The sequence below is a fragment of the Labeo rohita genome, chromosome 20, assembly GCF_022985175.1.
Source record: "Labeo rohita strain BAU-BD-2019 chromosome 20, IGBB_LRoh.1.0, whole genome shotgun sequence".
Lineage (NCBI taxonomy): Eukaryota > Metazoa > Chordata > Actinopteri > Cypriniformes > Cyprinidae > Labeo > Labeo rohita.
In genome coordinates this window covers 6,483,576-6,507,355 of record NC_066888.1, presented here as the reverse complement: position 1 = coordinate 6,507,355, position 23,780 = coordinate 6,483,576, and the positions used below count along the sequence as shown (strand labels likewise).

Here is a 23,780-nt window from a genome sequence, read left to right as displayed (position 1 = left end):
AACTTTTGAACGGTAGTGTATATATATATATATATATATATATATATATATATATTTTTTTTTTTTTTAATTTATTTATTTATTTACCCTTTTTAAAACAGAACATATAAGGAAAAATATTCTTAAAAATCTATGCAATAATGTGAGTGTTGCTTTTTAGACTTTTAGACTGTGTAAAAAAAAAGTTTCAGCTCCAGCCATGTTAGCTAGATTTAAGTATATAAAATGCACATTAATGGAGCCAAACACATACACGCACACACACAAAACCTTGAAGATGGTCCCAAAGGAGATTACTTCTACATCTACCTCCATTTACAGCTTCTTCACTATTACTGACTCAGATGTCAAGGTCGGTAATGCTGAGAAGAGTTGCTTCGCATAGCTCAATAATGTAAGCGACGGCCTGCAATCGAACTGAAATGTCTCTAGCAGTGACGGCACTAAAGGGCCATTTGAACAATTTAGCCGATCAAATATTTACATAAATCCTTTTTTCATTAACCTGTTATTGAACATTTATTCAATGCTGTTTGGCTAATTTTCATTCAAGGCCAACTTTAAGAGGCATTTCTTGTCCATCAAGGTTGCATAATATTTGCTATCGTGATGCAGGATGATCTTACACCTGGAAACACATCTGAAGGTGAACGTTACCTCAGGATTTTTAAATAGCACGTTGAGTGTTCTTTCAGTTGTTGATGTTTTGTGGATTCTTGCGTTTCAAGTTGACCTTTGAGCAAGGAAACAGTATATTTGATAAGAACACCACCACGGGATATTTATGAAAATCGTCACTACTAAGCAGAAAGAGAAAATGGCAAACAAACCATTTTTTGATTTTTGTTCAACTGAGTTTATTTCCAAAAGGCACTCACTACATTGAATGTAATGGTTGCACAAGATACTGCAGATACTGCGAACAGCAATTTACTAGCATGTGCAGCCCGAAGTAGAGCTCAAACATGGACATTTCAAAGTCTCAAGAAGCATGTTTGTGGTACAATCAATACCATAGCATGATAACATATTAGCACAATAGCATGCTTTAGGGATCCATGTCTCTAAATTGTTTTGAAAGCTTTAAAATGTTTTAAATTTCCATAGCTTTTTTCTTATCACAAATATTCAGTCCATTGCTGCATTCGCTCTAGACTATTGCAAACATGAAAAGAGTAATTAACATTAGCTCAACAACAAGCATTTTGCTGCAGCTGCAGATGTGTGTATGTGTGCGTTTACGAGTTGGTAGGAATGAGGTACCGATACGTGAGTCTGCCTCAGGGAGTTTTCATTAATACAGTCAGCAAGACAACAATCACATCAGACAAAGCGGTATTTGGTTTCAACACAAACACACACACAAATATGTCAGACGCTCCCGGGCGATTAGCACATTGTTTAGTGGTGTGTCAAAGGTCTAGTCCAGAAACATTCTGGAAAAGAAGAGACGATAATTGTAAACCAAAGACAGGAACTTGTAAAAAGTGCAAAATTTCAAAACATTGTGAGATTTGCTCATGTACAGTTGGCATTTTCAAACAGAAGTTTTCTGGCAAAAAAGAGAACATTTCCTGTCAATCCAAAATGGAACTGCGTCCTATACTTTCATAAAGCTTAAAGCCGTATATGTCTTTCATTCACATACAGAATGTCTAGTAGACTTCAAACAAGTTATTTAAGATGCTACCCTGATCATTTACAAATCAACGTAACATTGTGGTAATGTTGTGTAATCGGTAACAGTCAGACAACTAATTAAAGGTGCATTAAGTGTTTTCTGAGAAACGCTGTTAATATTTGAAATGACCAAAACAAACATAACCTTACCCAAAAGGATCACATCCTATCTTGACAGTTCTGCTCCCAAATTCTATGCAATAGGCACCTCCCCATTCAATGTTATCTCATGACCAATTTGTACACATTTTACGCATTGCATGAATTCGTACAACCACACTTGTATGATTTTGTACATTTTCTATGAGGGGTAGGTTTAGGGCTGGGGTTAGGGGTGGTCATTCATACGAAATCCTACGAATGTGCCACCTCAGTAAATGCGGATGATTTTTTACAAAACACACACATTTGTACGAATTAGCCACCTCGTAAAATACATACAAATTGCTGTGAGATCAGGTTGCCTCATCATGAATGGACACACCCCTTACTGATGATTGGCTACAAGTGTGGTGCTTGGTCTAATCCACTTTCGACAGTAGGCACGTTTCCATTACCCTTCAAGATGCACAAGTTTAAATTGCGAATTGAAAATACGCCTAATAATTTCGCAAAAACTCCCATATATCGCAAAAAAAGTTTTTACGCTCGCATGAGGTGGTTTTTCAAGCAATTCGAAAAAGGAATATTTCACAAAACTGCAATGGAAACGGCTTTTTCGCATTTACAGGTCAAATGGCATATGTAAAAAGTCAAATGATCATTCTTCAATGTACTATAAACTCCAAGAAACATTTCATATGTAGCCGCTCTCAAGTATAAGGGGCTTTCCCTGATATTAATGCTTAGAGTCGCTTCTGTAAAGATACTCTCATCGCCTCTTTCGATTAAATAAAGCCAAAATCCGTCCAAATCCCACCAAAATCCGTTGCAATGACTTACCGCGAGAGGAACAAATTACGTTTTAGTCGTATAACATTGGTTAATGGAAATAATGTTGTAAGTGTACTGGAAGGTAAAATGTCTTTTGTCGACATTTATAAAATATCGACAAAGTTTTGCGCAAATCTGTAATGGAAACGCACCTAGTGTTTCTCAAAAATCGCTTACTGAATCTGGCATCAAGAAAATTACTTGAAGGGACAATACAACCAAAAATGGAAAATGCCATTAATATTTGTTGTTTTGGATCTCACAGACTTTAACTGTATAGACAAAACCATTTGAAACTCTTGTGTTCTGCAGAACAAAATAAGTCAGGTCTGGAGTTAAATTTTTGGGTGAACTATTCCTTTGTTAAGTAGTTTGACTGAGTTAAACTCTACTAGACATTCTCAATTACATGACATCTACCAAGACTTTCTACCATATGGCTTCTCTTCCGTCCCATTATCCTAAAATTTCAAACTAAAAAAATAGTACCGTGTAGCAACAGCTTTAGATATTTCATGAGAGCACAGCAAACTGTATGTCAGACATACCGTACAATTGAACAATTACAGTAGGACTACAAGCCCTGAGATTTCATAAGTTAACTTCATAAATCTGGATCACATATTGATGCACTTGACTTGTTTTACAGGACAGTAGAGCTCCGTGCATATATGATGTGTCACCAATGGTTTCTTCATATTCAAAGAGTCTTATCTTTGATCATGGGGGATTCAAGTCTCTAGGTGAGTTTCTCCATTTTAAATGCGTGGGGAATCTTGACAAACATTGTTTTTGAGCAGTTATGCTTCTTCCCAAACAACCTTGAAGTACAGTCAGCACTTTTAGTCATACTTCAAACAAACTGCCAATGTAGCTTGCTACAGATTTTTAGTTTGCTGTCCAGGACATTCGGAGAGATTCTTTCCGACTTATACAAGCATTTTCCAGTGCTACTGTCACCACATTTCCATTATCAAGTTATCAGGACACAGTGAACAGTTAAATGAACAGCAGAAATTGAGATACTCACATCTCAGCTCAGGGTAAGGGCTAAACAAGGCACTTTAGGCATATGTTATTTTTCTACACGCTTCCCTCTAGGGCTCCATCTGCAAATGGAACTCTTTGTCTTCAAGTTTTGTCTCGTTTTCTTCCTCTTTGGTCTGTGGCGGTAGAGGCATGAATCCGTTTTGTTTATTGGGGCTCTCTACAAAGAGAGGTAAGTTGGTCAGACTGGTGTTGACCTCTTTCTCAAGCTCCTCATCCTCTGCCTCTTTCTTTTCCTCATCCATTGTGGGAGTATTACAGGTGAAGGAATCTAAGGCTCTCCGACCGTCGTCTGGGATGTTTTTCCTCAGCTCTTTGTTCTTGTTCCGCTTGGCTAGTTTTGTGACTGAGCCAAGGCGGTTGAAAATGTTGTCTTCAGAGTACGCCTGGCTTGGGTCGCTTCGTCGATGCTCGTTCTGCTCAACTTTTAGGCGTAGGTTGTTGAGCTTGGTGTCAATGCTCTCCTGGGAGGATGTCTTGAAATTGGTGGTGTCCAGGCTATTGAAGGCAGCTCGACGTTCAGGGGACAGCATGTCTAGGGAATGGGCCCGCTGGTCAAAACCCAGCTGCCTGCGCTCCATGCTGCGAATGGTAGCGGCCCTTTGGAGTTTGTCATGGACTTCCACGCTGAGTCGACGTCTGGTCTCACGGAGCTCTGCTCGAACATTGGCCTTCCATTCGGCGGCGTGAGCCTTAATTTCACCCACCTTCAACAAGATGACAATGGTGAATGAACATGTAAGCCTTGTTTACAAGTGTCTATGGCTGGAATACTCAAGGTAAATGCAATGCTAACAAAATTCTCACCTCCATTTTTGTCTTTTTAGAAAGCACCCTTAGCCAGTCTCCAATCATGCTGAGAACTGCAGCAAAGTAAGCCAGTCCAACTAGGATCCAGAACCACACCAGTGGTCTGTACCATTTACGGTACTCTATTCTTCTATTGCCTCCTAGAGGAGATTGTAAGAGATGTATAAATGACACTTTCATTTCAGAGGTGGGAGCATTTGATTGTCCTTTAAATCTACAAGCACACTTTTTGAGGCATACATCAAAACCTCCTGCCTTATTCATGTAAGCTATTTCCTGAGAACAGCAATCATGCCAGCTCAGTTTTTCTTGACAATTCATAGTGTCTGCAAGTAGAGAAGCTTCAAAAGGACAATAAATTGCTTTTATATGGGCTGTGTTTTATTCAAGTACTAAATGGAAAGAAAGTCTATAATGGAATCCAATCAACTTCATGGGTAAAGTTCTTCTCTCCATCCATTTGCCTACCAAAGCAAACAAAAAGCCACCTAATCTGTACCTTGAAAGGGATCCACAAAACAAAACAAAAAAATAACTAGATGTCAAATAGTCAAATTACATTTGGATGTTTCTTTAGCTTCTAGCTCATTTATGTCCCAGATGTCAGTTTTTTTATTATAAAACTATTAAAAATGTAATTTCTATCACTGTCATTTCCATCACAGAATGCATCACTTGAGATGTGCTAGAAATAAAACATCTACTGCAAAAAGTTTACTGTACCTGCAACATAATCACCGATCCCAACAGTCGTCAGTGTGATGACCACGAAATAAATCGAATCCAGGCCGGTCCATCCTTCAATATGCTTGAAGATGATGGCTGGTATGGTGACGAAGAGAATGCAGCCAGCCAAGATGAAGAGCAATGTAGAGGCCACTCGAATCTTGGTCTGGCTTATTTGATTGTGTTTGCGCTGGGGGGGTGAAATAGACAAAAAGCAATATCAACATGAGAGATGGTACAAGAGCCATTCTTAGTCACGCAAACAGCACGACTTCACTGCCAGCAGCGGCTACATGTGGCATGAGAAGACATTTCGTGACTTTGTGAAGGTGGCATGTGTTCATTAGCTCTCTGATGGGCCTAATGATGATCTGAATTAGACTGATTAGCTCTAATGAGGTGTGATCTCAACCCGTACTGCAGATGCCACTGCCTCAGCATGCTGGAGCCTCAGTTTGGTGTTTATTTACTAGGCCTGTACCTCTGCTGTGCAGGCTCTGACTAACCTGACATAAACAAGTGCTGCGATCTTCCTGACTAATGCCTCCCAGGATGTCAGGAAAAGAAGTGACCTTGCATACTATAATATGATAAACCTCTCACTTGAAATGCTAACTGCCATGGTAAACATTTTTATATTGGAACATATAGCATTAACATACACTGTTGGTTTAATTTGTCTGGAATTATCACAGGTGTTTGTATACTGTACATTACCGCTCAAATTTTTTGGCTAGGTGAGATTTTTTGTAATGTTTTAAAGGGAACCCCAGAGGCTTAATGTAACATAAATGATGTCTCTTGCTGAAATATGTAGTAGAAAACCAATTTAGGATGTATGTTATTTTAAAAATCCACATTGTTTTATACGTATTTTGGAGGATGGGGGGCGCCATTATTTCGATGCCGTTAAATGGTTGCACTTGGTGAGCTACTGGCGCAATCTGTTGTTATTTTTACCGCAACACAACTCGGAAAATAACATACTGATACGATGGCCACAGCTACTGAAAGAGCTTACAGGTGATGATGGATATAAGCACAGGCTTAAACAAAATGCCGTACCATCATTTTTACGACACAAGAAACTTCTTCTGTGGCTGAGGCGTCATGCCAGGATGACATCTAGCATTTCTTGTCTCTGCCATTTGGAAGCTCTTTCAGTAGCTGTGGTCTACTAAAAGCCTCAAAGGCATCAGGGCTAAAGTGGTGAGAACAAAGACGTGGGTCTTTAGGAAGTTTTATTCATCCACAGACATCTTCCCATTCTTTTCTCCTCTTCTTATCGTTAGGATAAGAAGGGAAGACTTACATTGTTTTTCTTGTTGCCCTTCGACTGAAAATCACAACCAAAAGCCACATAATGTGGCACCGTATCAGCAGTTTATTTTTCGAGTTGTGTAACAACAGGTAGCCAGTAACTCACTGAGTGCAGCCACTTCACATCATCAAAATAATGGCACATAGTCCCATAGTCCCATAGTCCAACATTTTCCTAAAACAATAATGTAAATGTTTCATGGGTTTTCTACTCCAAAATTCAGTAAGAAACATCATTTATGTTATATTAAGCCATACTAACGCTATCTCACGACCAATTCGTATGTGTTTTACAGGGTGGCTAATTTTGAATTTGTACGTTTTCAGTGACGGGTAGGTTTAGGGGCGGGGTTAGGAGTAGGGCATTCGTACAAATTCATAGATATTGTGCAACTCTTAAAATACGTACGTTTTAGCTAAAATCATATGTACGAGCTTGTACGAGCGAGGTCGTATGAATTTGTACGAATTAGCCACCTCGTAAAATATGTACGAATTGCGGTGAGATTGGGCTGGACATACAAGCCTTAATACCCGGGGTTCCCTTTAATGCTCAACAAGAAATGTTAAATATTGCGAAAAATTATTCCTGTTTAAGTTCAGCTGCCCTTACTACAGTCTTCAGTGTCACATGATTCTTCAGAAATCATTCTAATATACTGAAACATTTTTTTATTATTTTTAGTGTTAAACAGAATAGTGCTACTTAAATTTGTTTGTGGAAACCCTGATTTTTTAGGATAATTTGTTGAATGGGAAGTTCATCTTTAGTAACATCAAGGGCCAGTTTTACTAACAGCTTGCACCAGCACAAACCATCTTTTGCCATTAAAATAGTACTGTCAGAATTTACTAAAGTGAAGAATTAGCGCTGAAAAGGCACTTATTGAACTGACTTTATTAAATACACATTTGTAGGTGTTTCCCCACAACTCATAAACACAAATTTATGAGAGGAAAGTATAAAATGAATCACGCAATGTGTTTTACTAATGTTTGCATTCTTCAAATTACTGGTATTTGAAGAACATTATTAAACACCCCAAAAAAGCATTTCTTAAAGCAGGCAGTAATTTGTGCTGCTCTTGGTAGGTTGCGCTAGTCATTATGGAAATTATCTGGCTGTATCTGTGTTCTTCAATGCGCACATTGTTAGTAAATCACACACAGAATGTTCCCCCTCCCATCAGCGCTTTTATGGAATTGCGCTCTAATGCTAATTTGCTCTGTTCAGTAAAACTGGCCAAAAATGTCTTTACTGTCAATTTAGATCGATTTACTGCATCCTTGCTGAACAAAAGTATGCATTTAAATAGAAACAACTGGCCCCAAACTTTTAAACAGACGTGTATGCAGTGATCCTCCTTATGGTACATAACATGACAATGATGTACTTGCAAAAGTTTTACTTTTTTCTGCATTTTTGAAAAGTTTCAGATACAGAAAATGACATTAACGAAATTGTCAATATTTAGATGGATCCATGAAAACAACTAAAAATTCTGTATCATGCACGCCGGCCCAGTAGTTGGCTATGTCACTTTGTAAAGAAACACTACATGTCTGGAAACATATGCATTCCTGTAGAACGAACACATAGTACACATAGACATGATGTCACCGTTTTCACAAATTCACATTTTTTGTAGTTTACACAGTCAAACGTTTGCGTTTTCAAGACCCTAAATAGCTGCTGTCATGTAAATGAATGCCCAAAATCCTTAAAAAGTTTGTCTTTTTTTTTTTTTTTGGTGTCCCCTTAAAGGCCACAAAATGTGTTTTTCCTTAAACACATTAGTTACTCCTGTCAGAGGAACCACAGGTGTAATTTATCACATTGACTATGGACATGATCCAGCAACAGCTGACATCAAAAAGAGTCTAATTTGTCTTGATTTTGAGCAGAATCTACTGTTTTATTTACAGCCTAACATGATAATTAGATAACTTTGTTATCTATGTAAGCACTAGAGATGCAGTGTATACTACAATGTCTTATTATGATCATTATTATTCAAAATACCAAAATGTTTTTGTAAAATAACAGCTTGTTTCAAGGATTGTTTAGGATCATAACATTGTTCTTGACTTCTTGGTCCTATTCAGAAGATGAATAATTACTTAAATGCTTAAATAAATATTGAATTGCATAAATATAACATTATAAATATAAAAAAATCAATCAAGATGACAAATCAATAAAGTTTCCATTTACTACTAGAATTAATTAAAGAGAAAGCATATGATTTGTCTATTCTTTTGCGCCTCCAAGAATAATGACTGTGTCTTAATGTAAGTTCACAGAACATTACGTAACGTCTTCAGAATACAAAATAAGATATTTTTGATGAAATCCGAGAGCTTTCTAAACCTGCATAAACAGCAATGTAATTACCACGTTCAAGGGCCAGAAAGGTAATAAGGATATTGTTAAAATGCATATGCTGGGTCAGAAAGATCTCGGATTTCATCAAAAATGTCTTGATTTGTGTTCTGAAAATGAATGAAAGTCTTACAGGTCTGGAACAACATGAGGATGAAATTTACATTTTTGGATGAACTATCCCCTTAAGGCTGGAAAACAGACTGAATAGAAACACACTAAAGCTAAAAATATCAGATTATGTGCCCATCATACACTATGTAATTTGTGAAGTCTTTCAACTCAGAGTGGAAAAACTGGCTCTGACTTTCAGCAAGTAGCATAACCTGTCCAGACTGCAAATCGGGGCAAAATTGGGCAAAGTCATGTGGTGTATTACAGCCTTTTTCATGGGTACCTTACCACAGAGCCCATTAAACAGATTGTATGTCTATCCATCACAGCCCAGATTTCAATATCCCCTGTTTTGTGCTCTGCAGTTCACTTACCCTGAACATTTTCTCCACTTTAGCAATGCTCTTCACAAAAATAGTCCCTAGCTGATCACCAACACCAGCCAGAAGAAAGCCAAAGAGTGGGATGCCAAATATTGCATAAAGGATGCAGAAAACCTTCCCACCCTCTGTGCTTGGAGCGATGTTGCCATAACCTTAAAAGATAAGAGAGTAATAATGTAAATTAAGATGCAGATGAAAAGCAAATTAACCTCTGTATATTCAATATAACATAAAACGTGATGAAAATCTGCCATATAATAGTAAGTGGACTTTCTTGGATAATTAGATTGATATTTAGTGCAAGGCATATTCAAAATACACAAAATCAAATAAAAGAATCATAAAAGTCAGTCTGTAATGAAAAGTCAGTCTGTTAAATCCAATCCCTGTCAGATATACACTGCAGGTTTAAAGGGAAGCGTAGAAAATGAACTACGGTCCCCGTGGATCAAAATGTGTCTACTGAGAGCATGTTCGAAGGTTTGGCAACTGAAGTGTAAAAACTAATCTTGTTTATGCCTTTGTCCATTGCCCGCTGGATGGCTGAGCCAATGAGAAATGACATTGAGAGTCCTGTCAGCATTTAGATACTAACCTGTATTGCACTACAGCTTCTTAAAGTAATCAATCACAGGCCCTGGCAGGTAACACAGCGGGCAGCTTATGGACTTCAAATGCATTACATCAAAACTCCAATAGAATACACTGTATAACTGCAAGCAGTGAATTGATGCCTAATATTTTCAGCACAGAATGAAAAATAAATAAAAAGGCTTTTTGACTCTCAATTTTGACTTTTATTTCCCCCTGTAATTCTGACAAAAAAAAAATCTGAATTTGAAAAATATATACATGCAGTTTTTTATTTATTTATTTATTTATTTATTTATTTATTTATATTTTTGTGTGTTTTACATGCTTTAAGTCAAAACTGTGAGATAGAAACTTTCAAATTTTGAGAAAAAAAAAAAAATTGTTTTGGGTTACTGCCAGGGAATTAAATAAATAACAAAAAGGTAACCGTAAATTATGACAAGTTTATATCTCATAATTGGAAGTTAACTTTTAACTTTTTTTCAAGAATTGCACAATTCTGCATTTATAACTTGCAATTCTAAAAAGGGCAGAATTTTAAAATATTAATTTAGAATTATGAGGGAAAAAAGTCACAATTATTTGTTACCAAAAAAAGTCACAAATAACTTTTTCTTTCTTTCTTTCTTTCTTTCTTTCTTTCTTTCTTTCTTTCTTTCTTTCTTTCTTTCTTTCTTTCTTTCTTTCCATGTAAGAAATAAGTGTTTGCAGCCTCCTTTTGTGTTCCTGACTATGTTTTATATATGCATGATTTCCTCACTGAGACTATAAAATGTGTCTAAAAAGCAATGAATCGCTTCAAAAGCATCAGTAGTTTCATTTGGATTGACAGCTGAAGCAGGCACAGTTCCACACATATAATATGGCATATAAATGGGGCTGATGTAAAAAAAAAAAAAAAGAAGATTGATATGTGGTTATGGGGTGGGGCATATTGACTGAAAGTGAGACTATAAATGTATGACACAAGCAAATTCCTTGTATTTGGCTTAAACTATTCATATTAACTTGGTGTGGAGAAGTCTACAAATGTATGCATAATATCCAGGGATGTTAAGGTACTACCTATTGTCGTTATCACAGTTCCAGCGAAGAAAAAGGAGCTCCCTAAGTCCCAGTGACTGGAGTTGTATGATGTGTCTCCGATAGGACTGACTCCAGCGTTCACTGCATCTACAGAGTGCTGAGGAGAGATAAGACTGGAGTTTAGGTCATTCATTGTATGAGAAGCACGTCTTTAAAATGATTAATAGTCCATTCCAGTGACAGATCATTTAATGCAGTAATGAAAATCAAAATTGGTATCAGGCCAAAATAAACAAATAATTTCAACATCAAAATTGACTGAAACGCTAAAAGCCATACTGACAGTCAATGCAATTTTAAGAAATTATAAAGTATTTATTTGAAAAGGGCCAACAATTTAACCTAGTCTTTTGTGTACTTCAAAACCACTGTGTATCACATCTACAGGACATTAAAAAATAATAAATATGCAAAAATAATGATAATATTGCAACCCACGCTCATTGGAAAAACTTGCCTTGGCAACATTTCTGTAAAATGATATTATGTTGCTACTTGCACATTTTGCGATGATTTCCAAATGAAATGTCCAGTGGGTGATGCAAAAACCATGTTAAGTTTTATCCGAAACAGATGAATCTGCCAACGTTTTATTAAGTTGGTACGTTATACATATTACATCAGTTGGAAATGATATGTGATGTCAATCAGGTGTGATTCATTTAAGAGACATGCAAAATGTGAAGTGTTGCAGGGGTCCAGGAAAGTGGTTAAGAACCACTGCTCTACACTACCACCTACCACCTACACTAAACCAAGCAAACATGAAATAAAAACACAGTTTCTGAAGCAACCATGCCGTTTTAGTTTGCTGCTACAAGCTCTTTTATAGTGGCTTGTGTTTCACTGGATTCAAGCTCTCCACATCCCAAGTGCAATGCTGTTCCGGGTGCGCTACCAAGCAAGTTTACCATGTCAGAATAGGCATACATATGGAGCTGGTACTAAATGTATTAGTTTACTAATCATGCACTATGGTAAAATTGTTTTGAGGTTGTAACATAGTGTTGTTCAAAGTCTGTGTTTGTGTGTGCGGTTCACTGCAGTGCTTATTTAAGCAGGAAACTGCAGTGAATTGTACGTATAGGCACCTTTTGGAGTTCTTCAAAAATGTACATACAAACATAGAGCCGTTTCCAATAAGCCTATGCATCAAGCACTACATAAAACATCCAACCATATATTTTAAAACATAATGATTCATGATGCCTCACACATTCTAGTCATTCCAAATAGAACGAGCAACAAATAGATCCTCTTTTGTTAAGCAAACTGTTTCTGTAGTTTTTGACAAACAGTTTGTCATGGTCAAGGCATCCTGCTGAGGTGATGATCCAAATGAGCTGTCTAGCTTTAATGAGCCTTTGATGATCAGATGTATCATTAATATAGAGGAACAGAGAGGGCGGATCAGAAACAGGTCACTCAGCCCAACAGGAAGCCTGGAGAGCAGATGGAAGTACTATACTGATATCAACAGGAAGCGGCTCAGGTGTGAGAAATGAGTGTGTGGGCAGCTGAAGGGCAGGTACACAAGGGCAGATTCAGAGTCTGTTGGTCTAGACTGGATGCGTAATATGAAGTTTGAGCCAAGTGTAGCCATGAAGGCAGAACCTCATCCAAAAGAAAAGTATGCAAGCTTATTAAATGTGCAAGAAACAACTCTGATCCAGAACGAAATAGTTAAGTTATGGAATTTATCAATATTGATTAGCAGATATCTTAATACAATCAATAGCCACATTCACACAGCAACAGAATAGGGTGGCCAATACCGTATTTGAGTCCTTTATACGGTTACGTTCACACACAGTATGGTTATTTACGGATGTGACAACCGTATTCTATAACCAAACTCACACCCGTAAATTTTCAGGACCAACCGCATTCTTGGAACACGCGCTGTGTGAACGGAACAGGACTGGCAACTAGTTGTCCGTCACGTCATTCAGTGTGAGGGAGCCGCTCTGCTGCACAAACGCGCATCTGCCATGTGCTGCATAGTTTAATTTGTGGTTTCGGTAACTTTCAGTGACGGAGAAATTAGCTGTGTGTCATCTGAAAGTTTATATCCAGTTTCCACCAGAGCCGCTCCCTCCCATCAGTTTTGTATCCTGTGCGTGACTGAAATGTTCCGCTCTCCACTCAAATTTAAAACCTGTTGTCGGTTAATGATGATTTGATGAATAAACTCGTGGCTCGATTGGACTCTTGTCGCCAGAAAGCGGTAATACTTTCATAATAATAATACTTTTGGCGGACGTCGCCATATTGGATATTGCTTTGGTCTCTTTCACTATGCTTAAGGAATATGGGCTTAACTCCCGTTGCACATTCATACAGACACTATTAGAAATACTGATAGCTGCTGTGTGAAAAGGACATTTCGAGACTCACACCTGTAAGTAAATGCGGTTGTCAATCCCAAAAACCGACAGTGTGAACGTAGCCTTTTTTTGAATTTCTAAATGAAATGAAACTGAAATGGCCTATTCTCTGTATCTGACCAATCAATCAGCTTGAGATTTTTTCTCAGTCCAAAAATGGAAATTAATGCCCCTTGGGTGGATGCTCTTTGAAGAGCACAATTCTCTCCTATAATGTGTTGTTCGCTACCATTTAGTGCAAATGGGTTTTACCTCAACACAGGCAGCTAAAAAGCACAAATTTGCATTCTATCTGTCTGTGCTACACCAAGTCATCTTCAATTTCATTTCTGAACTGATCTGAATAGCATTTTGCTATTTCATCTGCTTGCCAGGGTGACTTGTATATTCATCTGTTTCCCCTACAGGGAGACGTTATACCACTTTTAAGGTGGTGAGAAGATGATTTCAAAGAAACGTAAATGCGTCTTCACAGCAGACAGCAGGTGTTCAGATGACAGCGTCTGAAAGCTTTCAATCTCATCATGAGAAATGTCACTGTGACAGAGGTAAATCATATAGAAGCCATAAATACTGAGTGTCATGAGGGATGTATTCTTGCTAGCTATAAGATTCTGCCCCAAACACAGAGAGATTGATCAGAAAACTCCGTCTCTGCTAATCACTGCTGCATTGTACCATGATTCCAAATTGAATTCATACTAAAAGCATGGTTTTTAAAAAGCCACATACTGTAGTTTCTCAACTTATGTATGCTAATTTGTCATACTATACCACTGTTTCCATGATGACAAATTCACTTACGTCCATACCTTGTCCTTTTCCAGTCCATTACATCAAGCTTTCTATTTTTTTTTTTTTTTTAGTTTTAGCTCTTCATACCCTTTGATGTTTGCATTAGCAAGCCAGCTGAAAAACATGCCATTTTAAATAGAGTTTATAAGAGTTCCAAATGTAATATAGGCCTGGTTTCACAGACAGGGCTTAGATTAAGCAAGCATTAGGCCAAATTACTGGTGTTCATCAGATATGCCAGTGCAAGTTTCTTTCAGTTAAAACAGCCCAGACATGCATTTTAATCTGGTACTAGGTTTAAGCCTTGTCTGTGAAACCAGTGGATAGTTACAAGAAGTCCCTTAGACTAATTTACTAAACAGTATTTTCAAATATCTCTTACAAAAAAAACAAAATCATCACGTTTTCATGCCACTTGGCATAACAAAGTGGTTATAGCTATGTGTGTGAGTTGTTTACTTACTTTTTTTATATGCATCCCATTAACACCATTACATTGTTCATTCAGACTTATTTACAAACACAGAACGCGCACAAACACAAGAAGCAGGATTTATTGCAAGACCTACTCCAAGGCCAAACATAACCAGTCATATCCAATCATCTTGTGATGGAAGCATTGCCTCCTCTCATGTGATTTTCCTCCATTCATTCTCAATTACCCAGCAGCACAAAGTCGATTCTGTGTTTACTTTATGTAATATTTTGATGTTTTTTAATGTTTCAAGTAGCAAGAGGAGGTTTTAAGTAGCAATTGAGAATAGCTGAAATTCTTGGACAATGGTCTTCTTTGTGATTTTCAGTTTTGTTTAAGATAATTACAGCAATAATTTTTAAATAACATAAGAATATGTAAAAGTATGGTATTTGAGGTAAAAAAAAAAAAAAGAACCCTTGCTGTTGGGGCTTAAAGGCACAATAATTAACATGAAAATTAATAGAAGGCTGACTTTTCCATTTGTTGACATGACATTGTTAGATTCAGATGGTAAATATCATATATTATGTTGGGTGTCCATCTTAGAGATAATCACCATGTTTAGAAAGAAACCATCATATTTAAAAACATGTTATTATATAAACATATTATTAAATAACATGTTATATGTTAATCATATCATATAATGAAATATCATCTATCGTTACTACTGTAAATCTATATTAAATTACTATGGGATCTTTACATTTTAAAAATGGTTTTGTTTCTGTATTTTAAAATATGTGACATTATTAAAAAACATTATTGTTTCAATACTGTGTGCCTTTTTACCTCATGCTGTCAGACGTTAATGTACTAGGTAAAAAAATAATATTTTGACATGTAAAAAAAAAAACACACCATCTGCACTATATCGATAACCTAGCCGATAGCACAGTGTATGAACAAAAGCGAATGTGACATAAAAACACAATCACAAGCATGCCATTCTAGCTTGTTTTTCGATCTCTCATCTTTCATGTGTTTCATCAAGAGTCACGTTTTTCACGGGATTCGTACCCAAGGATTCTGCATCATAAGTCAAACTCTGTGCCACCCAAGCTACCAAACAAGCTTGTTATATCTGGTGTTGTGCTCATTTGTGCTACCCTGTCATGTACACCTACCCTTACTGTATTAAAAAGGCGCTGTTTTACCGCCTCTAGTGTTCATTTCTTTTGGAAACTGCAGTGATACAGTTTCGTGTCTCACGAAAAAGTTCCCCCAGGTTTGTTTTTGTCATGAGACCAGGTTGGATAAATAGCAACATAATGGCAAATGTAATGAAACATTTTCTTTCATTTCCTGGCAAGTAGAGTGATGCAACGGAAGGTGAAGACCAAAACAATTCCTAGAGCTGCAGACGAGACAGAGAATGCACAGTACACTAATGCTTATACATTTCCTGGCAATTTTAGCTGAAACCACCTTTTTCAGAGTTAATGTGCAAGCATTAGTGCACATGCTCTGTCTGGTCTACAGCTCAAAGAAGTGATTTGGCATTTCTTCAAATTCTTCACCTCCAGTTACATCACTGCCAGACTGCAGTACATATGCACAGCTCACAGCCTGAGCAGAGCGAAAGCAACAGCTTACATGCAGCTAATCCACACGCCACTAGCCTGAATCATCAATGCTTTGCAGCGTTTATAATCAGCAAAAACCACAAGTTACGTCTCCCGCTGTAGATCTGATTTTTTCATATTCTTTGTTCCGCAACTCCCAGCTCAAACAACATTCAACAGCAGAAGCTGACAGGAAGCAGCTGTCATATCCACCTCTGCTGGAGTCAGTGAGGCTGAGCTATTTTGAAATGGTGCTTTGTTACAAAGCTCTCAAACGCTGCTGGTTCTAGATTAAATTAGGGTTTCAGGTTATTGATTCAATTATGGTTTTTAACCTCCCCGCCTCAGTCATTCCAGAGAGTATTGCGATGGGCGGGCTTCACGTTTTCCCATGCCCATGCTCCTGATGGAGCCCCATTAGCGCAAAAAGAATCAAGATTCCCCAGCAGATGCTTTTAAGACTTGATTGTGCTTTATCTGCAGAGCTGGATGATTATCACCACTCATCTATCAAAGAAGCTTCTCGTCCTTTAACTTGGCATCATCTCTCAAGGACATCTTGAGAGAAACGTCATTAGAATTTTAGCACCAAAATCACAGTAACAAACATCAGAAATGTACAACAATATTGACTACTCAACACAATTAGCTTTGCAATGTTTCCTTAAACAAATGGTCTTCCACTGTTGGTGTTGTGACCCGGTGAGTGAATAATGAAGCTGGCAGAAATTTCAGACATTGACAGAGCATTGCAGCTGCTTGAGCCATATGAACGATTTTCCAGAAACTGAGAATCTGTCAGCGTCTAATTTCATCTGCACTTACTGATTAAGAAAAAACGTATCTGTAAACATACATTTTGGCATTTGCATCACATAATAAGCTTCAGAGTAAACTCGCTCTATAGCCCACCTGGTACAGCATAGCATTTGTGATTATGAGTCCTGTGAAACATAATTTGTAATACAAGAACTGAAAGACTTATAAGCTAAGCTACAATGGCATGGTTGCTTCAGCAAATGCCTTTTTATCTCATGTTTGGATTTGCAGGGCTTAGTGCAGGTGACAGGTTATTTTCAAATGCAATGCAGCGTAAACCTTTTAGCGTCACTCACCGGACATTTCATTTTTTGAACTGCCATGACATGTACAACAACCAAAGCTGCTAAATGGAGATTTCACAGAACAGATATTTTAACAATACACTTCATCACTGATTGAATTCTAAACATATAATCATTTTTTCTCTCACCTCATCTGTCATCTTTTTCAGCATTATGAGACTGCATATTCCACAAGATACACAAGATACATGCTATGCTTTAGAATTTGCCTGGAAGAACGTATTCTTTAGAACAGCCTTTGTTTTGTGAGCGTGCCTATTATGCTTTTCAATGCTGCCTATGTAGGCAGCTCACTACTGGAACAGAACCAGAGTCAATTTCTGGAAGGTCTCTGCACTTGGGTGCCACTTTCCCTGTTTTATGAGGAGCTGTGAGCACTGGTCCCTGAAAACCCCAGAACTAGTGAAAAAGAGGGTGACGCAGTGCAAACAAACAGACAAATAAACAGCTTCTGTCAAGCATGAGCAGAATCTGACTATTGGCTATAAACAGATTACACGGACAAGAATTTCTCCACCTTTCTTAAAATAAAAACTGATATAAGCATGGGGCTGTATAGACTGTATAAGAAAGTAAACAAGAAATTTCTACAAAGAAATCTGAAATCTACAGAGAAACATGACTTGTGTGCTAAAGTCCAAGGTCTGGAATTTGTATGATGTTGTGTTAAATTGGTATGAATTGTTCTAAAATTTAACAATTTAATTTAAAAATATAGCTGCAAGCAGTGATTACCAGGATTCAAGTGCTTTTTAAAACATATTATTTAGCATGCATGTAACCACCTAAATCAATGATTTAAAAAATATATTTTTTGGCAAATCCAGGCAATTTGGCATAGAAATATATGTTTTTTAACATTTTTTTTTTTTTTAAAACATATATATGTTATAGCACCAGCTGTAAAGTTTTGAGTTTTCCTTTAGGCTTTGGATTTTGGGTAAATTTGAACAGGCCCCTTTTCTAAACAACCCTGTTGTAGCTTCCCAAAGGGTAAATTTCAACATTTTTGTGATAATTATTAGCCTTCAGAGTCCAGAGAATTGTACTGCAGTGTTTTTTTTTTTTTCCAGATTGAGCAAAAAGGACTAGGACTAGTTTGCAAAAAATACTTTTTAACATCTTCTCGATTATTTAACAAAGGATTTGATTGACAGCAGTCGTTTTAGAGGCAAAGCTGTCCGAAATGAGAAGTTTTATTATATGAAAAAAATATTGTGCGTATGTGCAAAAAAACATTCGACGTACAATCCTTTACAGCCATTCTTTACATTTCTCTTAGACCTTTCAACTCTGTTAACCTTGTCTAACAGGTGCTCAAATTTGTCAGCCAATAGCGGCCTTGTTTTTTGCAGTACTCACATGTCCTTTTAAACACTTGTGGCACTTCGGACCAAGGCTGTGCATACTGATTTTCATGTTGATAGGACAAATGGTTGCACAGTTATAGCTATTTTTATGGGTTTTTTCCCTCTTATAGTGCCACCAAGTGGCCAGGCTCCACATTTTTTTCCCCTGTGACCTCAAATTGACCTCTTAAATAAGTGATCTGAGTTTGGTGGAGATATCTCATTCTGTTCAGGAGTTTTAGACATTTTGCTAAAAGTGGCCCTGCTCCTTTCAAGCGTTTTGGCGCCCCTTCGTAACGGTGAGTCAAAAGTTACTTTTTTGGATAATTAGTGATATCTACTCTCCAGAGAATGTTCTGCACTGGTTTGGTTCCGATCAAGCCAAAAACCTAGGACTAGTTTGCAAAAGTAGGTTTTTCAAAAAATGCGAAATACCCGAAAATTCCGCAGGCTCATGATCAATGGGGGCATGTGGCGTGAGCCAAGGATTCCAACAACATAAGACACTTGAGCCTGCCACTGACGGTTTAGGAGTTATGAGCAATTTCGTACTTTCTGTCGCTATAGCGCCCCCGTCAGGCCGATTGAGGCAAGCCCTGGTCACGTTGTAGGTTGTGTGAATACTACCTTCCCTTTAAGTTTCAAGTCTCTATGACTTACAGTTTGGTCTGCAACTGTGATCTTTTACTTGGAGATCACTGATCCGTGACCATTCTAACAATTACAATAGGGTTTCAGTGCTACGCTGAAAATACTTATACTTACTTTATACTTATATACTGCTTAGAAAAAATACATGAATAATTCTTAAAAGATCATCAATGAAGAATGATGGTCTTTGCGGCCAACAGGGTGTAATTACAAAATCTACCAGCAGGGGCAAATGGATTTATGCTAATCAGCGAAATCTTTAACCTTTAATGTCAGAGGGAGAAACACAATCATAGGTCTACAGTAGGAATGAAAACTCATTTTTGTCAGCGCTAGAAATCACATAACAGACCTGACAAAAATGTATTAGTCAGGTTTCAGAGATTGAAAGGTTGCAAGGTTTGCAGTGTTTCCCCCATAAATCTCTGCCATTTTATTGCTGAGAACATTTCTGAAAAGTCATGTTTAAGTAGCTTCTGTAAATGGGAGCTATTAAAGACCAGAATAGACTTTGCGCGTCGGTTGATTACTGCCATCATGGCCACTATCCATCAAATCCCTCAACTCTACACCATAAGTCTGCTATGACAGTCTGCTCTGATATCTTTACATTTATTTTCGTCACTTGCTCCATTTAGAACTGTCCAACCGCTGTGCCCTGGTCTATTGCATGAGTGAAGCTCACATGTCAGACAGATCGATGAAGCTATATTGTTACACTAGATCTGAGATCCCACAAGGGACACTGGCCGAGCTCCACTACAGACGAGCAACAGTTTTACCTTGATGAGCTCTTCCAGCTCATCGGGGGTCACACAGGGATGTTTCTGCAGGAAGGCGGCTTTCTTCAAAGTGATGGTGTCTTTTTGGTTGCTCTCGAAGGGTTGCTCCAGGGCTCTGAACACCAGACCGCCGGCGACTAGGTAGGCTACCACCACCACGAACACGGCTAGGACAGTCTTCCACTTCATGACCGTGAGGAGGGCTGAGCCGTCCGCCACCGCATCCATGCTAGCCACCATACTAGCGGGCCGGGAGACAGAAAGGCGAGGTAAAGAGCAGCCCATGGGGTTCTGCATGGTGGCCACGCTGGCCTGCACCAAGCTGGACTGCAACATCCCTGGTTGGACCTTCTTCGGTGGCACCAGGTTGGTCTGCACCGGTACTGTTAGAAAAAGAGATGATATACTTTTATCCCATACTTTTATGTTTGTTCTCAACTGGCTCTGCCTCAGGATTTTATATCAAACATCAAGTCAAATTTGTAGAATTCTAAACACAAAGTTTTCCTAAAATCTAATACTAAGTGAAAAAAATACTCATTTTAATGTAGCCCATGTCGGTTTGTTTTACCTTGCATAGTTTTCGAGGAGGAGAGCAGTACACGCAACCTCTTCATGATGGAATCTTATTTGCCTGGCTTCTAGCAACTGGCGGATGAATTCACGACAATACCGTAAAGTTTGGACCTACAGCCCTCAAGTCAAAAAGATGTGCATTTTCTCCTCTTTAAGAGCTTATAAACCTATGCGATTTGCTAAATGCACTGTTATATGATGATTTGCTTTTATTATTTGGATTTTATTCTTCCCGCCTGTCCACTATCCTATGACAACAGATCAGCGATGTGTTTTTGTGCTGCAAACCACTATTTTACATTGTCATTTATCCACTGCAAAGAGCTTATTAAAAAATTAGCATCAAACATAATCTGCTTTTTGAGTTTAGTGTTTGCTCCATCTTTTTAAACATGAAGATTTTAAATTCATGTAAACACTCCAGGTGGCAAAGGGAGGTGATTCACATGTAATGATCATTGCTGCATAGCCACACGTACACACACATGCCTGCACACACACACTTCTGTTGGCTTTCTGAAAACCCATTACAGTAGAAAGCAGCAGTGCCAGGGTGGAGCAGTGATTAGCTATACTATTTCATACCGCTTGGCTACGTTCATAAACACAAAAGCAAAAGGACATTACTAACCAATATGTATATTCTACAAAAATCATCTTATGGAGGTGATACTGGAAAATAAATCAAAATGACCATATGATCAATAATCCAAAGAATGCATTAATCACAAAAAAACATATATAAAGAATGAGCCTCAAATCATTTCCCCTCAACTTTCCTGTAGTCAGGCAATCCCCTTGCCTGCAATATGATGTAGTATTGCACAGCTGTTTATGTGGACACTATCCCTGCAGCATGACCGCAATAATTTACCGTGACAGTTCGATCGGTTGTTTACAAGCTATCTTGATCCTACCTTCAGATTTTTTCCACTGAAATTTCAAAGCAAATTAATAAGTGAACATTAAGAATTTTAATAAGACTTAGTTTAAGTTGAGATTAAAATACAAAATAAAATTGTAGTCGCATTATATGAAGGAGCTGTTGCATTCAAAGACATTTTAAAATTAAAAAATATATAAATAAATAATAAAAATAATAATATTATTTTTCGTATAAAACTAATTCGTGATTTCCTGGAAGGTCAAAAAAGTACATGTTTACCATCCCTTATGATATTATCTGCAACGTGGTTAAATATGTAAACGCCAGCATCCTGAATAAATTTATAAATGCCAGCATCGTGAATATGTATGATTTGTCGGTACATAGTAAGATTAGGTAATGCGCGTGTCTCCCACGTTTCATTATGCATCTCTCGTGTCTCTGCATAGTACTAGCCGACTTGTAGACGCGTTAATGTAAACCTCTGCTGAAGATTTCTAGAACATTTAAGCTTTTAATTGCTTATATAGACGTCTCTATGATTTGTTCCTCTCCCAAACTGCTCAACTATTGCAGCGAACAATAAGCATACAGGTCTCTCGGTCATGTCGTGATTTATCTAATGAGGAAAACCTCTTAAGCATCAAGGGATGTTGTGACTGAAACGCGTGGTTGTGAATCTTAATGAAGGTGTCTACTGAAAAACTGAGACGGACAGAATGATGTCCATTATTAGAATTAGGAGAGACGTTAAACCTTTGATATTGCACCACTAACTGATCTCTCAACTACCTCACCCATTGGTAGCCCATCATCATTTTGCGCATCTTGGTTAAAGTGCTTTTGATTGGATTAGTTGGGTTCTTAAATGACTCAACATGACAACAGCCTGCCAGAGCTCATGTATGCTTCATTATGTTCATAACTTCTGTCAAAGATTGGGCATGAACAATAACGCATGTATGCCAATGGAAATGCAATTTGGAAAGGAAATGTACCTACCTGGTGGAGGGTTCCAGTTCCCTGGTTTCCTTGGGTTTTCCGTTGGAAATTTCATTTTGGATTGCGGTTAATTCATGAAATGGTTGAAAAGCGATAAAGTAATTGGGAGATACGGCGTGACTGTTGAATCATGCAGCGAATTTCCTTGAAGACATTGTTTTTAAACGAGACAGGGAGGTAAAGGGGCGCAAGCATGAGATCATCTTCATCTTCAGGCGTGTAGAGGGCTAGATGTGCTGCTAGACTGGCATGGAATCTGCCTCTGTCTCTTCATGGCACTTAATAGTTCCAGATCACTCCGCCTTTTGCCAGTTGCACCATTTCCACGCGTCAGAGTCCCTTTGTGTGTGAGGTAAACAGTGAAGGTGCAGCAGAAGTCCACGCGCTGTTGGGGTCATCGTCTGAGCGCTTCGCGAACGGACCATCTAGAAGGCTTTTCTCAATAGCCGCAGTATGTGGCAAGCCGGTTTAACATTTATCCTACAAGACTGATTTGTTTCTTTCTTTGTTATTAGTGGTTATTTTTTATTACTAACAAGTAATTCTCACATATGGAACCCACTGAATAAAACATGAAAAAGCTAATTGCGAATATTTTCTTTTATTTTCTTTGTTTTTTTTTTTTTTTTTTTGCTCTGAACTGACTGAACAAAGTCAGAATTGTGGGACATAAACTTGCAATAGCAAAAAATAAAGTTAGAATTGCGAAATATAAACTCATAAATCTGACTTTTTATCTCACAGTTCTGAGGAAAGAAAGTCAGAATTGTGAGTTTATATCACACATTTCTGAGAAACAAATCAGAATTGTGAAATAAAAGGTTGCAATTACCTTTTTATTTTTTATTTAGTGGTGGAAACACACTTCCATACTCACGTGACCATTTCATAAATAACTTTTTTTGGATGCAGGCTATCATACATTCCACAATATCTCACAAATGAAGCGACAAACTCTAAATCTTGAAGACAATGTGAATAATTTTTGATAAAGGTATCTGCCAAATATAACGTAAAATAAAATGCAACCAACCCTCACAATTTTCACTATGTCACTGCTAAAATCCAAATAATCCAGATTAGTTTTAAGATAAAAGATATTTGTAGCT

The 23,780-nt window shown here is 37.7% G+C and overlaps 1 protein-coding gene across 1 annotated transcript; it reads right to left on the bottom strand.

The window, feature by feature from the left end:
- Positions 1–1,192: 1,192 nt before the first annotated feature.
- Positions 1,193–23,315, bottom strand: kcnk10a (potassium channel, subfamily K, member 10a). The gene is made up of 7 exons (XM_051139291.1): positions 22,672–23,315; positions 20,208–20,590; positions 11,056–11,173; positions 9,388–9,548; positions 5,194–5,386; positions 4,468–4,610; positions 1,193–4,367 (listed from the first exon to the last, which is right to left on the bottom strand). Exons 1-7 carry the CDS (start codon positions 22,724–22,726, stop codon positions 3,711–3,713), a joined length of 1,710 nt encoding a protein of 569 aa, XP_050995248.1. The 5' UTR covers positions 22,727–23,315; the 3' UTR covers positions 1,193–3,710.
- Positions 23,316–23,780: the final 465 nt, after the last annotated feature.

Excerpts from the sequence above, each read along its gene's own strand:
- kcnk10a (XM_051139291.1), bottom strand. The coding sequence starts at position 22,726 with ATGAAATTTCCAACGGAAAACCCAAGGAAACCAGGGAACTGGAACCCT. Across the intron at positions 11,174-20,207 it reads AGCTGGAAGAGCTCATCAAG|CACTCTGTAGATGCAGTGAA; the intron begins GTAAAACTGTTG and ends ATCTCTCCTCAG. Across the intron at positions 4,368-4,467 it reads CTAAAAAGACAAAAATGGAG|GTGGGTGAAATTAAGGCTCA; the intron begins GTGAGAATTTTG and ends ATCTTGTTGAAG.